Below are 16,277 nucleotides of genomic sequence, written 5' to 3'. Positions count from 1 at the left end.
AACCTGCATAGACAGCAAACTAATGAAGTGAGAAGTTGTGGATTAGGATAGTACTACCATGGGTGGCTGTGCCACTCACAGAGAGCTGTAACACAGCTGAGCTTCTCTTCTTCTTTTAGTTAAGTTTCAATAAAGCATTTTGACTGAGCTGACAATTAGACATGTTTATCCCTTGAGCTTAAATCATGTTTTTTCAGTCGTATTCTCTACTTTTTCCTTGTTTGTTTTTTTACATTAAGTTCTTGAAACATGTCTTTAATACAGTGAAATTTCCAGCCCCGTTAAGATGCTTTTAATTAGAGCAAGATGATGCAGAACAGAACAGGACTTAAAGTTCCAGATTTTATTTACACAGTTCAGTCTGGTAAAAGTTGTCATTTCAATTAAATTTTTCCTTTGTTGTGTTGCAGCTTCATCATGGTGAACACAGTAGCAGTGATCGGGGCGGGCCCCTGTGGTCTGACCAGCATGAAAGCTTGTCTGGATGAGGGCATGGTGCCAACCTGCTTTGAAAGCAGCGATGACTTGGGTGGACTTTGGAAGTTCAAGGCAAGTCACCATTTAAGAAAATGAAATAAAATAGTGTTTATGCGCCAGGTCATTCATGTGAAATTGAAGGAGAAAGATTGAGTTCCCACAAATGTGATTATTTGTGTTCTTTGTTTGTTTTCTGTTGTTTCAAACTGTTTCTCTGCAGGAAGTGTCAGACCCCAACAGAGCCAGCATCTACCGCTCCCTCACAATCAATATCTCCAAAGAGATGATGTGCTACAGTGACTTCCCCATCCCTGCTGATTACCCCAACTACATGCACCACTCTAAAATCCTGAAATACTTCAAGATGTATGCAGAACACTTCAAACTACTGCAACACATTCGCTTCCAGGTAAAGAAAAGCAGTGAGGAGCATGTGATTTTCACTGCGGTTTGATAAATATCTGGACATTATTTTACTTATATGCATTTTTGTTATATTTTAGACCACAGTGAAGAGTGTCAAGCAGAGACCAGACTTTTCTCGCACTGGTCAGTGGGAAGTGGTGACTGAGAACAGAGACGGACAGGAGGAGAGGCATATCTTTGATGCAGTTATCTGCTGCTCCGGTCACTACACCTACCCTAACCTGCCACTCAAAGATTTCCCAGGTAAGAGCGTGTTTTACAAACATCTTGCTCAAAATTGCCATTAAAGGAAGGGACAACACAATATACGACAACACAATTCTGTTGTGCTGCAGGACTTGAGACATTTGAAGGAAAGTACTTCCACAGCTGGGACTTCAAGGGCCCTGAAGACATGTATGGGAAAAGAGTGGTGGTCATTGGCATCGGTAACTCTGGAGGTGACATCGCTGTGGAGAGCAGCAGAGTTGCAGAGCAGGTTGGCAAGTCTCTCTGGTTGCCCCTGCCTTCTTTTGATGTGTTACACTCCTTTGGGATTTTAATGCATTCTGTCTCTCTCGTTCTGCAGGTGTATATGAGCACTCGCCGTGGAGCCTGGGTTATCCGTCAAGTTTCTGACAACGGCCTGCCGGTGGACATGAAGTACAACACACGTTTTGTCCACATCCTGTTCCAGCTGCTGCCGATTAACGTCCTCAACTGGATTGGTGAGAAGAAGGTCAACGCCATGTATGACCACACTATGTATGCCCTGAAACCCAATCACAGGTAAGTGCTGTGAGGACCAAGTGTATAAGTACTTATAATGAAGAAAATTATTATAGTGTTGGAGGATGAGTGACTCTCCCTCTTTCATTGGCATCAGAAAATCACATTCTCTCTCCTGCTTCCTCAACAGGCTCTTCAGTCAGGTTCCAGTGATCAACGATGACCTGCCGTTAAAGATTCTGTCTGGATCGGTCATCATCAAACCAAACGTGAAGGAAATCCGTGGCTCTACTGTGGTGTTTGATGACGGCAGCCTTGTGGAAAAGGTCACAACTGTGTTTTTCAGCATATCCCCGAAAGTCTTTAACTTGCAGCACAATTTAATCCCACATCTCTTCCTTGTCACAGGTGAATACTATTGTATTTGCCACAGGATACAACTACGATTTCCCCTACTTGCCGAATGGTGCTATGTACAAGTCTGGGCACCGTGTAGGTCTGTACAAGCACGTATTTCCTCCAAACCAGGAGCATCCCTCTCTGGCTGTCGTGGGTTTCATTCATGCCCTTGGAGCCATTATGCCTCAGGCTGAAATGCAGGCCCGCTGGGTCACACGTGTCTTCAAAGGTAAAGCTGTAAGGTCGAGTTATCACCTGCCATTAGTATACATAAGTCTCAAGCCACAGGTCAATCAATTTACCTTTGTCTGTCTGTTGTTTTTTGCTACTCAGGACTTAAAAAGCTGCCTTCCAACCAGAACATGATCAACGCTGTTGAAAAGGACACCAAGGACATTGAGAAAAAGTAAATATTATTTTGCCTGATTATAAGTTGCAACTTTTGATTCAACATAGTTTTGTTTTTTATTTATCCCAGTGGAACGTGTGTATTTTCACTATGTAAAGGTGTTCTGAGTAACATGTCAGCAAACAGTTTCTATTCTACACATTCAGCAAATACATAAAAACGCTGGCTTAAATTTTGTCCTCATTCATGCAATTTTACAAATACATATTCATTGTTTCACTCTTCTTTTATCTCTGTTTTGGTCTCAACCAATCCTTGAGAGAAATATCTGGCTCCTCAGTTGTTCAATTTTCCACTATTTTCATTATTTAACTGAGTGTCCATTGTGTTTTTAAGCAGATAGACTATAGTGGGTTTAGAGGTTTTTGCCAGCAGGAATCGGTTCAGGAACATCACGGTTAGAAGTTACACACAATCCATCACCAGGACGCCCCGGTAAAAAGTCAGCCCAGAACAAAAACAACGAGCTTAAAGACACTCAAGCATTCTTTAGAGCTAAAGGGGAGCTAAAAGTTTGAGTGATAACTCTCTGTGAGTTCATAAGACAATAATTTGATATATTGTTAATAAAAATGTATTGATTTAATGTTGCAAAGCCAGTCCCTTTACTACTCTGGAAACTTTCCCAATCTCTGGAATCTAAAATCTTCAAATTAAACTATTATATTCATGTTTAGCAAACAAACCTGTCTGAGTGCAAATAAGAAATTCTGTATATATATTTAGCTTAAACTATGTCAGTGTGGAATTTGGCATTCATTTCTTATTTATCCTTTCCACAGCTACATTGTGTCAAAGTTGACACCTCTGCATGTAGACTTTGTTTCCTACATGGACGACATTGCTGGAGAGATTGGAGTGCGGCCGAGTCTCCCCTGGTTCTTCTTCACAGACTACCCACTGTTTAAGAAGGTTTTGTGGGGGCCCGTCACCGCCTACCAGTACCGGCTGAGGGGACCAGGGAAATGGGAGGGGGCACGCAGGGCAATCTTCACCCAGTTTGAACGCATGCACCAGCCCCTAAAAACCAGACAGGTCTAAAATGAATCCATCTTCTAAACTCTATAAGTCTTCTGTGTAATGCTGAACATAAAATTCCAAATTATCTTAATATGTAGTAAGTTCCTCTATCTCATCCAGGTGGTGGAGCAAGAGCCCTCAGCTGCTGGCCGCCTGGTTAAGCTGAGCCTGACTATCATGGCCGGAGGAGCTGCCGTCTACTACTTCCATACTCACAACCCAAACACCATCCCCACCCTGCTGTCCAACCTCCGTCCACAAACGCTCTAAACCTGCACGCTGCATCAGTCAAACAGTGAGAAAAGAATTCAGGAACACAAAAACCAAACATCATCCACTCTTTCTCAATCCCCTGAGAAATCTAGTTCAGTATACCCTCTGTGTTGTAATTGTGAGACTGATTGTAGGGCTCATGGTTTGAGCTTCTGATTGATGTCAGGGGTATTATTGTGTTTTTGTTTTTAGACTGTTTAAATGCTTAAACTTTTCAGAAAGTGTTTTTCCTAAAAAAATTGTTTTATATACAACTATTTTACAAAATACAATTTAAAGAAAATGTACCAAATCCTGGCTTGAATTATATATAAATTATATAACAGGACAAACAAACATGGTCAACATTTTCCTTTTCCCCCACAATACTCATTAATTTCTGTAGCTCATTTAAATTCTGAAAAAATGAACAATGAAAAAACTGTACACCATGGTTTTCGATGTCAAAATCACACTTTGTACACTTATAAATCTTCCCGATCTCCACGTCTTTACAGTACTTTCTCCTGCACTACATGTACAGTAGGTTATATTATTTCCTACGCTGGAATTTAAAGTTGGATGTTCACTCCTGTTGTAATTATATATGACCTTTATTTAACCAGGTAAAATCAATTGAGAACCAATTCTCATTTACAATGATGACCTGTCAGCACAGTCCACACAGTGACACAAACAGCACAGATACAAAACAGTATGACAAACACATGAGGAAAAGGCTAAAGACAACATGGGTAAATGAATAAACACTATGTACCAAAATAAACAATAAAATTAATAAAAAATAAATAAATAAAATGAAAAAGGCAGATTACTGGATTTTCTTTAGAAAAATGAGAGAAATAAATTAAATAGTTGCATATGAACTGGCTGGAGATAAAATAGCTGAGCCTGTGTTATTATTGTTTATTGTAATGTCTTTATTGTTATCAGATTTACTGGATTTTTAAAGGTCAAGCACATCTAGGATAAAAAGACTTATTCACATTTCCTGTATGAATAAAGCAATATATTGTACACATGATCAGAATGTCCTCTTGTGTCCAGTTTTACTGAAACTTCATAAATATTTAAAGAAAGGAAACAAATGTGTCTTTGAAAAAGAAAAGGTACCAATGATTCCTGAGCTCAAAAAGGTAATTAAAAAACTTTTAATATTGCATGACTGACACCAGAGCATTTTGGGAGAATAATGCAAGTGACAACACATGTCATAAAAAGAATCATTAACTAAGTTGATTGAGAGACTTATTGAAAATACTGCATTAGACATTTGACACTATTCAGTAAGTGAGCCCCCTGGTGCTGACATGGAGAAAGTGAGCCAACCTAAATTCTCATCCTCAGTGTGGGAATTTCTTCAGAAGAAAATATTGACGTAAGGAGCTACACGAAAGCACTTTTGACCACTGGGTTAGGTGGTTAATCTGTGCTGTTCGTGGTCAGAATGAACGTAACATTTTCAACTAAACAAAATGGTTCAGCTGGCTGTCTAAAACAAGCTTTTTAAAACCTTGAAAAAGTGAAATGACTTTAAAAATAAGTTTTGAAATCACACCAACAATTTAAATCTGAATTTAAGGCGTGTTTCAAATATGATGTGTGACATCACAATTACTAACACAAGTGTGTTGTAGAAACTTAAAAATTCAGTGGACAAACACAGATGGACATTTCTGTGTAGTTGGAGACCTCTTGTGTTCACAAAGTAAAACTTCTGAAGCTAACTAATATTTGCCAGAATTCCTGATTTTTTTTTTTAATGAGGGATTAGATATAGATGTAAGAATATCTGAAAAGATAAATTTGTCTTGAAGACAAACTTCTACATTAGTTCAAATTAAATGCACAGCCCATAGCAGAAAATAAAAATGTAAAAAACAGAACAAATTATATATGATACATTCCAGTTTGTTAGAAATGTAAAACAATACTATTGGTCAGTTTGTTTCTAAATATACTTTTAGATTATTTTAGATTGTTTTGAAAATGATCCATTTATCATTGGATATTGTAAGACAGTTGTCTTTAGGCCTTTTATAATATTGTAACAATATTTAGTCAATGACACATCTATCTTATTAAATGAAGAAATATTATATATGTATACACCCACCACAGACTGTATATATAGATACACACACGCACACTTGTCTGAAGCACTTTGCAAAAAGTGCCCTAGAAATCTAGAAATAGAGATTACAATTTCAGCGTTGAATGTGCATTATATTTCATTGATAGTAATAATTATAATTACAATTGTAATAATTACATTGTATATAATATATATAGATATATATACTGTACTGTATATACTGTGCATTTTATATTTTATATTTTTACTGCTATTTTATTGGTTTCTATTATTCTATTATTATCTATTGCTTCCTGTATGCTGCTGTAGCGAAAAAAATGTCCCCTCTGGGATTAATAAAGTAATTTACCTACCTACCTACCTACATAATTAGTCTGGAACTTGCATAGGCTGAATAAATGTGAGAGGTACATTCCTTTAAATGACTCAGCATTTATTGGGAATATGTTTTTCTGGAGATGCATTTGTGGTTATTGAGTAAAAAATGAGTAAAAACTGAATGGAGTTCTGCGAGAGAGAGAGAGAGAGAGAGAGCTGCTTCAACCGCACATGCGCACTGTTGATCCCGTCGATTTGAACAACTTCCTGGTCCGGGAAAAAAAAAAAAAAAAAAAAATCTGACATTATCGCGATAGACGGGCTGTTTCGTGCAGCTCAGCGGCACGTCGGCCCGACGCTTTAATACGAAACTATAAGTTATTGAGCCAAAACAAAAACAAAAATAGAAAAACGTCGGCAGACCATTTCGGAAATATTTACAGCTCCCCTCACAGCTTCGGTCTGAGACATGTGAGGGAGACTCTTAACATGTGGTAAGTTTTGAGAAGCCGTAAAATGCTCGCTGGCTTTAGCATCGTTAGCTCGCTAATCCATCAACACCCAGACTTGTGACAGCTGACCAGCTACGGTTAGCATTAGCACGTTAGCTGGCAGGTTAGTGAACGAATATAGTTGAACCTTTTATTCAACGCGGACGACTTGTTTGAAGGGTTTTTTATTTGCGCTGCGAGACGAGTTTTCAGATGACGATCGGACGAACCTCCCGAGAATGAAACTACTGGTTTCCGGTCGCTACCTTAGGACACACAGGTGCGATTGTGTGCGCTGAGTGACTGATGCTGATCGCTAGCCCGGGAGCTAGCTGCGGTATGTCGTCGTCGCTCGGTGCGACAGTATGTCTAAACAAACAAACAACAACAACAACAACAACAGACTGACACGGGACCGAGTTAGTTTGCGCCCGCGTGCTAATGGGATTGAAGGCGCGTTGCACTGACGTGTTTTCTTGGTGCTGCTCGCGTTATATATATATACATATATATATGTATATATATATATCCGTGTGTGTGTGTGTGGCACGTTTTGTGTTTTTTTGCCTTGTTGGATAAATTGAGTTCCTTTTTGAGGACTCGGACTGACATGCCTCACAAAGACTCTACAATTGATGGGTACGTTGAGATTACTGCTGACACGCATGGTGTGTGTGTGTGTGTGTGTGGCAGACATTTGACAGGCCGACAGTCCTAATCGGATTATCGCAAGAGTTCTCCAGACATGTTAAGTTTTGGCCTCCTTTTGTGTTTCTTATCTCTGCGTCTTCAGGGGATGAAACGAGATCGGTGGTTTCGGCATTTGCAGCTTTGGGCTCTTTGACTCTCTGTGTTGGCTCAGGATGGCGCAGGGAGGCTCTCAACTCGACTACCACATCCTGCAGGACCTCAAGCTGCGTTTCCCAGAGATCCCAGAGGGAGTAGTGTCACAGTGCCTTCTGCAGGTATACACACATGCAATGCAGTTGCATCCCTGCATCTGCTCAGCTGTCGGTAAATTGTGTGATTTTTTTTTTTTCCCCACTTGGGTAGAAGCGTGTTATATTTTTATTTCAGGATATCATGCTGTGTCTGCACTGCTATTTATTTATTTATGTTTTACCAACCTTTAGTAATATTCCATATGATGGGATAGCAAGGTATCAAGAGCAGCTCTTAAACTCTGATAAGAGCACTGATGAGGATACTTATAGACTGTTTTCTCTTGCTCTCTCAGAACAACAATAACCTGGATCTCTGCTGCCACCTGCTGGCTCAGGAGAGTAACAGATACCTGTATGGAGAGTTCCATCACAGTCCAGAGGAGGGGCGACTGGGCCGAACCAACATGCTACACATTAACCTTGGCTACCCAGGCTCTGATGCAAGCAAATCAAATGGAGGAGCGGCAGGAGTCGGACGCTCCCTAGTGCACAGCACCAGTGACAGTCACATCGAACCCCAGCGGGCCAGCTACCCTGAGCCGCTGTCAGCTCCCGCCACCATGGCCCCCTCCCCTGGATACAATCCTTTCTTTATCAACGATCAGAGTCGCTCGGCTAGCACTCCCACTCCTCCACCCGCAATGCAGGGCATGTCTCCCACATACTCTCCCATTCCACGTTACGCTATGAACCCTATAACAGTCACTCTTTCGCAAAGTATACCCAACGTCCCACAGGCTCTGCAGATCCCTCCAGGGCACTATCCTAACAACACCAACACCACCATGTACGCTCGACCCTCACCCTCTCAGAGCCCACAGCCAGCACCCTGGTCCTCCTCAGGGGCGCCTGTCTACCAGCATCAGCAGTCCCCCTACAGTACTCCCACATATGGCTCGCCTTACAGCTCCCCGCAGCATCAGGTCCAGCCACAACCCCAACCGCAGCCGCAACCCCAGCACCAGCAATATGTCTTCCTCCCTATTAGCACGCCAACCATTCCCAGCATGTCCTACCATCACCAGCAACAACCTCAGCAGCAGCCAGCTGTTTACAGGCCCTATCACCCAAAAAGTGCCCTTAAGGGCCAGATAGAGATTACCTTCGAGGGTCCACGCCCTCGCAGCAACTCACCTGTTCACACCGCACACCCCCAAGGACCCCTTTATATGGCCACCAGCCCTTCACCCAGCTCCCCTTCGAGGGGCATCACAATGAGTGGACCTACAGGACCGGCAGCGTTCCACCCGGGGATGTACCTGCAGCATCAGGGCCCTGCAAGGCCTCGGCCTGCCTCTTCCCCTCAACCTGGTCAGTCTGCCTATACTTTCCATATCAAAATGTCCCCAGCAGGCCAGGCTCAGAGGCCGCTAAACTCATCTCCTGTGGCTGAGGCTGAGTCTCTTCTCCACATAGTAGACCAAGGGGAGCACAATGCCGCTCCTGCACCCATCCTGCCCATCTCCGCTTTACCAGGGAATGTCGCCAGTCAGTTTCAGCAAATGCCCCGACGTTCAAGCTCCGGCTCTGATGACTATGCCTACACACAAGGTAAGGGTCCTTATTTTTCTCCATCTATCACTTTGCATGTGTGATACTGTGTTACAAGTGTTTATTCAGTTGGAGTTGATATTGAAAGATCTGGGTTGTGCTGTCTAAAATAAAGACTAGAGCTACCTATTATCCTCAGAATAGCAGACTTCTAGTTAAAAGACATTTGCAACTGTCCCCCCCCCCCCCCCCCCCCGTCAGATAAATTTGATCGTTTGTTTGACTACTTTGCCTTCATTTGTTCTCTTATTTATGTTGTCAACACACCGTTAAACCGGTGATTGTCTGCCTTTTTTGAAAGTCGACGCACTGCGAGGTTGTCATTTATTTAATGATCTGTCTGCGTTGCTTTATTTTTAGTGTCTGTGTTGTTAGTTTGTTCCACCCCACCCCCTCCCGTACCATAATGTCATTTCTGAGCTTGTATTTTGGTATGGAGTAGCAACAGAGCACTGAACTGAGAAATGGTTTTTAATTGTGTGCTTACTTTTTTGATTGCTGCATTTGAAACCTTTTTTATTCAATGTGTTTCCTTCCAGCTCTCCTGCTCCACCAGCGGGCGAGGATGGAGCGTCTAATGAAGGAGCTGCTGATGGAGAAGCAGAAACTAGAACAGCTAAAGGCCGATGTTAACAACATGGAATATGACGCACTTCAAAGACGCTTTCGACGAGTCAACTCCACCAGTCTTATACCCAGAGTAAGGACTGAACATTTGCTCAGACTCACACACACCTACTCCTTTGAAAAAGGTACACACACACACAGAAGCTGTGGAGTTATCAGCTAAGAATATTTCAGTCGCAGCAGCGCAATAGGCTTTAGTTAGGTACATTGTAAATGACACTGGCTTGAACTAGGCTTTGGACTTTTGCCATATCTGCTGCTCCAGAAGTAGAAACGAAATTCAATTTATCGTATCAATTATCACACGTGATCTTTTCAAATGTTATTTTACCAGTAAGAGATTTAAAAGTCTGTCTCATCTAACGTTTGTGTGTTTGCACTCGCTGCAGCCCGAAGAGATGACCCGGCTGCGGAGTCTGAACAGACAGCTTCAGATTGATATTGACTGTACACTGAAGGAGACGGATCTACTGCGGTCTAGAGGTACACGCGCATCACTCGCACACACATAAATGCACATTCCTGCACAGACCTTTGAAGTGTGTCTCTGATTCATTTGAAAGCATTGATCTTGAAAGAGCCGAGCCCCGAAGCAGACAGAGTTGGGTCCAAAATGATGGATGAGAAACCCACACAGTGCATACAGATGCAGCCTTCTAACATGACCCAGCCCGGTCGACGCTTGACCCTCTTTGGGGTCCATGCACAGTGTTTGGCTGGTGCCTGGATCTTTCTTGATTATGTAATCGATTAAAAACTTTCACCCTAACCACAATGTGTGGAAATTAGTTACAATCCTTTCTCTGTTTGCCAGGAGTGGTGATGTTGGAAGCTGCAACTGTGTGTCTGGCAGCAGGCTCCAGACTGTGACCAGTTTACTTGCAATCGGCGCAGTGACACTAAACATTTGGGCGTAGATCTTCCTGGAAAATAAATCCTCTGAAAAGTCACAGTGTTCTTGCAGACCGTAGCAGAGTTTCCGCCACGACTCATTTGTATTTTGCTGTGTTTATCTGACGCTCCACCTTTACCAGCCTTGCTGGATGTGCTGCAGAGATCATCCACACAGCTTGATGCTGCCACATCATACTTCTTGGTACAGATAGTACAGTGCCTTGCAAAAGTATTGACCCCCCCCCCCCCCCCCACTTGGCGTATTTCTTTTTTTGTTGCCTTACAACCTGGAAGTAAAATTGATTTTTTTTTTTTTTTTTTTTTTTTGGGGGGGGGGGGGGGGGGGGGTTTGTATCATTTGATTTACATAACATGCCTACCACTTTGAAGATGCAAAATATGTTTTATTGTGAAACAAACAAGAAATAAGACAAAAAAACAGAAAACTTGAGCGTGCATAACTATTCACCCTCCCAAAGTCAATACTTTGTAGAGCCCCCTTTTGCAGCAATTACAGCTGCAAGTCTCTTGGGGTATGTATGTATGTATAAGCTTGGCACATCTAGCCACTGGGATTTTTGCCCATTCTTCAAGGCAAAACTGCTCCAGCTCCTTCAAGTTGGATGGGTTCCGCTGGTGTACAGCAATCTTTAAGTCATACCACAGATTCTCAATTGGATTGAGGTCTGGGCTTTGACTAGGCCATTCCAAGACATTTAAATGTTTCCCCTTAAACCACTCGAGTGTTGCTTTAGCAGTATGCTTAGGGTCATTGTCCTGCTGGAAGGTGAACCTCCGTCCCAGTCTCAAATCTCTGGAAGACTGAAACGGGTTTCCCTCAAGAATTTCCCTGTATTTAGCGCCATCCATCATTCCTTCAATTCTGACCAGTTTCCCAGTCCCTGCCGATGAAAAACATCCCTACAGCACGATGCTGCCACCACCATGCTTCACTGTGGGGATGGTGTTCTCGGGGTGATGAGAGGTGTTGGGTTTGCGCCAGACATAGCGTTTTCCTTGATGGCCAAAAAGCTCAATTTTAGTCTCATCTGACCAGAGTACCTTCTTCCATATGTTTGGGGAGTCTCCCACATGCCTTTTGGCGAACACCAAACGTGTTTGCTTATTTTTTTCTTTAAGCAATGGCTTTTTTCTGGCCACTCTTCCATAAAGCCCAGCTCTGTGGAGTGTACAGCTTAAAGTGGTCCTATGGACAGAAACTCCAATCTCCGCTGTGGAGCTTTGCAGCTCCTTCAGGGTTATCTTTGGTCTCTTTGTTGCCTCTCTGGTTAATGCCCTCCTTGCCTGGTCTGTGAGTTTTGGTGGGCGGCCCTCTCTTGCCAGGTTTGTTGTGGTGCCATATTCTTTCCATTTTTTAATAATGGCTTTAATGGTGCTCCGTGGGATATTCAAAGTTTTGGATATTTTTTTATAACCCAACCCTGATCTGTACTTCTCCACAACTTTGTCCCTGACCTGTTTGGAGAGCTCCTTGGTCTTCATGGTGCCGCTTGCTTGGTGGTGCCCCTTGCTTAGTGGTGTTGTAGACTCTGGGGCCTTTCAGAACAGGTGTATATATATACTGAGATCATGTGACACTTAGATTGCACACAGGTGGACTTTATTTAACTAATTACGTGACTTCTGAAGGTAATTGGTTGCACCAGATCTTATTTAGAGGCTTAATAGCAAAGGGGGTGAATACATATGCACGCACCACTTTTCCGTTATTTATTTTTTAGAATTTTTTTGAAACAAGTTATTTTTTTCATTTCACTTCACCAATTTGGACTATTTTGTGTATGTCCATTACATGAAATCCAAATAAAGATCAATTTTAATTCCAAGTTGTAAGGCAACAAAATAGGAAAAACGCCAAGGGGGGGGTCAATACTTTTGCAAGGCACTGTAAGTGTTTGTTAACGTGAAATGTTTGGACTACGCTAAACATTATGTCAAGCAAAAGGCACAGAGCTAAATTTTGGCCTCATGAGATCATTCTTCTTTGATTGAGCTGGGGTAATGTGTCCTCTCAGAGCCTTTAAACGCTGTCTTTTCTCACCAGTGTCTTTCTCACACACATCAAGAAACGAATCTAAATTTGTCACGTTACCAGGAATTTGGTAGCTGGTAACAATACCATTAAAATTCCATGATTCTCAATACTAAAATTGACACCCTCCATCGTCTATACCCGCTTTGTCCTGTAGAGGATCACAGGCGTCTAGGGCCTGTCCCAGCTGACACATCCGGGACAGGGCTCCAGTCCATCACAGGGTCAATGCAGAAAGACAGGCGATCATTCACGCTCACATTCACACCTACAGCCAATTTAAAATCACCAATCAACCTCACATGCATGTCTTCGAAAGCCGGAGCAACCAGAGAAAACCAATCACATCCTCGTATTTCAACTTAGGTTTAAACAAAAAGCTTTTGCTCTGTAGGTGCATTGTATATTCACTTTGCCAAATTTAAAATGTTAATGCATGCAAGGCCATGTCTTTTTTTGGGACATCATTAGTTATGCAGGTGTGCAGAAGTATTTATTTATCTTCCTGTTGTTAACATACAAATATTCTTTTAACGTTTTATGCTTCATTATTTTTTTCATAAGTATTTGGGGCTGTGACCTGAACAGGATAAAATAGTGAAACGGTTAGAAGTTAAAATGTTTTGAGTGTGCTGGTGTAAATGCATAATTTGCGTGACTACCTTTTGTGTTGCTTTTGGACCTCGTCTTTCATACGCTCACAAAGATGTTGTTTGAGCTGGAAAACTTGCAGAAATTCCATCGGGTTGTAAAAATAAATCTGTAAATCAAGTAAACATCGGACTGGCCGATGGCTGCAGCTGTTAGGTCTATATTTCTTTTTGAACCTATAACTATTCTTGGCCTATTCTAAGCAGTCATGTTGATAGTTGTCAAAAGTCCGATTACAGGAGCATTCAGGATGAAATCCCTTATGTAATGTACTTAACTAAATGATGTGTTTGTCATCCACATGTCAAGATAAACCAGATTAACAAGGTCCCATCTCCTGCTAGAATTCTGTATTTGTGTGATTAGCTCGTATTTATCATCGGATCATCGATAGTTCTCGCGTCCAAAAGTAGCTTCGCTTTAAAAACAAACAAACAAAAAAAAAAAAAACAGTACAAGGCCTTGCATTAGATGGGGCTCATTACTCCAGGTACGAGTGTTAAGATGAAATACATTCCAATATAGTCAGTTTGAGTGATTGATACGTGAATTTAGGGACTTTTCAGTTGGCAAAACACTGCAAAGCAATTTAATAATTCAATTAAGACAGGATTTTACAGCTCTGGAAAACTATTACAGCAAGAATTATTTTACCCTCCCTCAGTGGGATAACCCAGTTTATGTTTCAGATTAGACTGGCAGGAGGACACGTGCGCTTGCATGTGTTTCATTGGCCAACTTTCATTAAATTGCTTAACAAAAATCAAGCCGCATTCAACGTGTTTGACAGCTGACTGCGTGTTCTTCTTTGCCAGTCGACCCTGCAGTGAATAAGGAGGCTGCATATTTTTCATGAACTGAACGCAGCCCAAGTCAGTCCAGAGTCTCAAGGCGAGCGGCAGGAAGCAGGACTGATCGGACCTCTGACCGGAATGGACACTTTTAAACAATCTAATTAAATGTCTGGATGTGATCTCTGCTTTCCCCCACAGGGAAGTTTGACCCCAAAGCAATGAACAACTTTTACGACAATATTCAGCCTGGTCCAGTAGTGCCGCCCAAGAGTGGAAAGAAAGGTGAGAGCTGTTGCAGCTTTCAGATCATGAAAGACATTTTTATAAGGATGTGTAGAGAAGAAAAGAAAGTGTGTTGTATGGGGTAACATCACACATTGATACTGTTGCCAATAAACAGACCTGAGTCACGTTGAGAGACCCCTCAGATCATCCTCTCATATTTGTCTCATTTGGCTTCCAGCACACGGAGAGAAGATTTGGTACATTTTTGTTTGAAAACCAAGACTAAAAGCTTTGGTCTGTGTTGGCCTTTGCGAATCTGTTGGCATGGAAACTAGATGAGAGACCTTGCTATTTAGTGAAGGCCCAGGACTATCAACATTTATACCTGAATGGTTAATGCTTGAATAAATGCCTCACACAAGTCTGTTAAGCGACAGCCATGGTTCAGTCCAGCACAGAGTTGACGATCTTTAAACTGTTGGTGTGTGCGCTTTGTCACGTGAATTGAGAGTACTTTTTTATTTACTCCCCATACTCTCCTTGTCAGAAGGCGAGCAGGGCTCCAAGCCGGTGCCAGGGCCCCAGAGGGACGAGGACTTTGAAGGCGCCCAATGGAACTGTGAAAGCTGCACCTTCCTTAACCATCCTGCACTCAACCGCTGTGAACAGTGCGAGATGCCACGCTACACCTGAACTTAGCACTGCGCTGTATTGCCCAACCCGGCCCCGTCCCTCGGAAGTCCTTGGCTAATGTAAGCCCCGCCCGTCCAGAACCTGCAGAATCTGGCTGTTTCTCCGACTCAAGTTTGCGTCTTTGGTAGGCAGCATTTCTGGGATGCAACGTCATCAAATCACACCGAAGGACTGATCGTGATGTCTGGAATCCTTCGATTTTCTTCCAAGGGCTGAGTTCTTCGTTCAGAGAATTATTAATGATGCTTCAGGTGTATCCTTTGCGTCCTTAAACCAACCACAATCCTATGCGCATGTCTAAAGGCCGGACCTTTTCAATGACAAAACAGCAGTAGGTGGCGATAATGTTCCGCCCGGTTGCAATTTACCATTAAAATGAAGAGAAAGATGATTTAGAAGAAGAATAATGACGCACATCTGCACACTTTCTAGACTGTTCCATTATGTTCCCTGAATGGTTGAAAGGACTCTTGCCTTGCCTTTGATGGACCTGACTTGGAAGGACACATCCTACCAAGGATGCATCTTTGAGCTTGAAGAACAGCCTCTGTTTAGAGGTCTTTCCCTGTCAATCAATAGCCCCTCCTACCTGCTGAGGAAGAGCCACTATCCCTCTCTGCCCACTTGGCCTGCTCCCATCCGCTACTCCTGTGCACTTTGACCTTTGTTTTCTTTGGAGAATGATGAATCTTTTCCAGGACATTTGGAGACTCTTCTCATAGCAAAAGTATAAAAGAGGATGCAGTGACACACTGACTCTGGCAGTGGGTGGGACAGGCTTCAGAAAGGTCAAAGTGATTTGAAGATCGAGGAGAAGGAGCTACGGTTCACCGAGCGAACATTCCATGCAGGACGAGTGACTGCCCTGTTTACACTGTGCCCATTCCCGAACTCAAAACGGAGGCACTTCCACTTTAATCCTGGACCTCTGACTTCCTCTCTGACAGTGGAACAATGAAAGCAATGGTATATATGTTCTGACTAATGCGAAATGTAGACTGTACACTGTATCTGGCTCTGTATTAGAGCTCATTTCACTGAAAGAACACTAAAGACACTTGCATATGAGTATATTCCTGGTACTTTTATGCATATTATGCCACCCTGTATTATGTGTTCAAAAGATGTGGATTTCCTGTGCAAATGCCTCAACTTGCTGTACCTAATAAAGGAGCTGATTCTATGTGACTTGACCTCGCACAGCTGCATAGTTTGTTATAATCCACAGT

At 42.4% G+C, this 16,277-nt stretch overlaps 2 protein-coding genes across 4 annotated transcripts; both read left to right on the top strand.

Moving 5' to 3' along the window:
• Positions 1–417: 417 nt before the first annotated feature.
• On the top strand, positions 418–3,709 carry LOC138198487 (flavin-containing monooxygenase 5-like). The gene is made up of 10 exons (XM_069149922.1): positions 418–549; positions 698–886; positions 981–1,146; positions 1,239–1,381; positions 1,472–1,671; positions 1,802–1,937; positions 2,020–2,239; positions 2,344–2,416; positions 3,202–3,454; positions 3,560–3,709. Exons 1-10 carry the CDS (start codon positions 418–420, stop codon positions 3,707–3,709), a joined length of 1,662 nt encoding a protein of 553 aa, XP_069006023.1.
• A 2,737-nt stretch (positions 3,710–6,446) lies between these two features.
• tab3 (TGF-beta activated kinase 1 (MAP3K7) binding protein 3) lies at positions 6,447–16,236 on the top strand. 3 transcript variants are annotated; one of them, XM_069150035.1, is made up of 8 exons: positions 6,447–6,619; positions 7,410–7,581; positions 7,854–8,871; positions 8,977–9,111; positions 9,651–9,811; positions 10,128–10,221; positions 14,329–14,412; positions 14,903–16,236. In XM_069150035.1, exons 2-8 carry the CDS (start codon positions 7,480–7,482, stop codon positions 15,046–15,048), a joined length of 1,740 nt encoding a protein of 579 aa, XP_069006136.1. In that variant the 5' UTR covers positions 6,447–6,619; positions 7,410–7,479; the 3' UTR covers positions 15,049–16,236. The 3 variants fall into 3 exon arrangements, with proteins under 3 accessions (XP_069006136.1, XP_069006135.1, XP_069006134.1); XM_069150034.1 differs by adding an exon at positions 7,214–7,255 and having other exon boundaries at positions 7,854–9,111; XM_069150033.1 differs by having other exon boundaries at positions 7,854–9,111.
• Positions 16,237–16,277: the final 41 nt, after the last annotated feature.

This window comes from Embiotoca jacksoni, unplaced genomic scaffold (genome assembly GCF_022577435.1).
Source record: "Embiotoca jacksoni isolate LCO1_2020_lvr unplaced genomic scaffold, fEmbJac1.0.p SCAF_16, whole genome shotgun sequence".
NCBI lineage: Eukaryota > Metazoa > Chordata > Actinopteri > Embiotocidae > Embiotoca > Embiotoca jacksoni.
This window is presented reverse-complemented; position numbering and strand designations above follow the sequence as displayed.

Coding starts and splice junctions, on each gene's coding strand:
- tab3 (XM_069150033.1), top strand. CDS start 7,480: ATGGCGCAGGGAGGCTCTCAACTCGACTACCACATCCTGCAGGACCTC. Junction 9,112..9,650: donor TGACTATGCCTACACACAAG/GTAAGGGTCCTT, acceptor GTTTCCTTCCAG/CTCTCCTGCTCCACCAGCGG. Junction 14,413..14,902: donor GCCCAAGAGTGGAAAGAAAG/GTGAGAGCTGTT, acceptor TCTCCTTGTCAG/AAGGCGAGCAGGGCTCCAAG.
- LOC138198487 (XM_069149922.1), top strand. CDS start 418: ATGGTGAACACAGTAGCAGTGATCGGGGCGGGCCCCTGTGGTCTGACC. Junction 887..980: donor TGCAACACATTCGCTTCCAG/GTAAAGAAAAGC, acceptor GTTATATTTTAG/ACCACAGTGAAGAGTGTCAA. Junction 3,455..3,559: donor AGCCCCTAAAAACCAGACAG/GTCTAAAATGAA, acceptor TATCTCATCCAG/GTGGTGGAGCAAGAGCCCTC.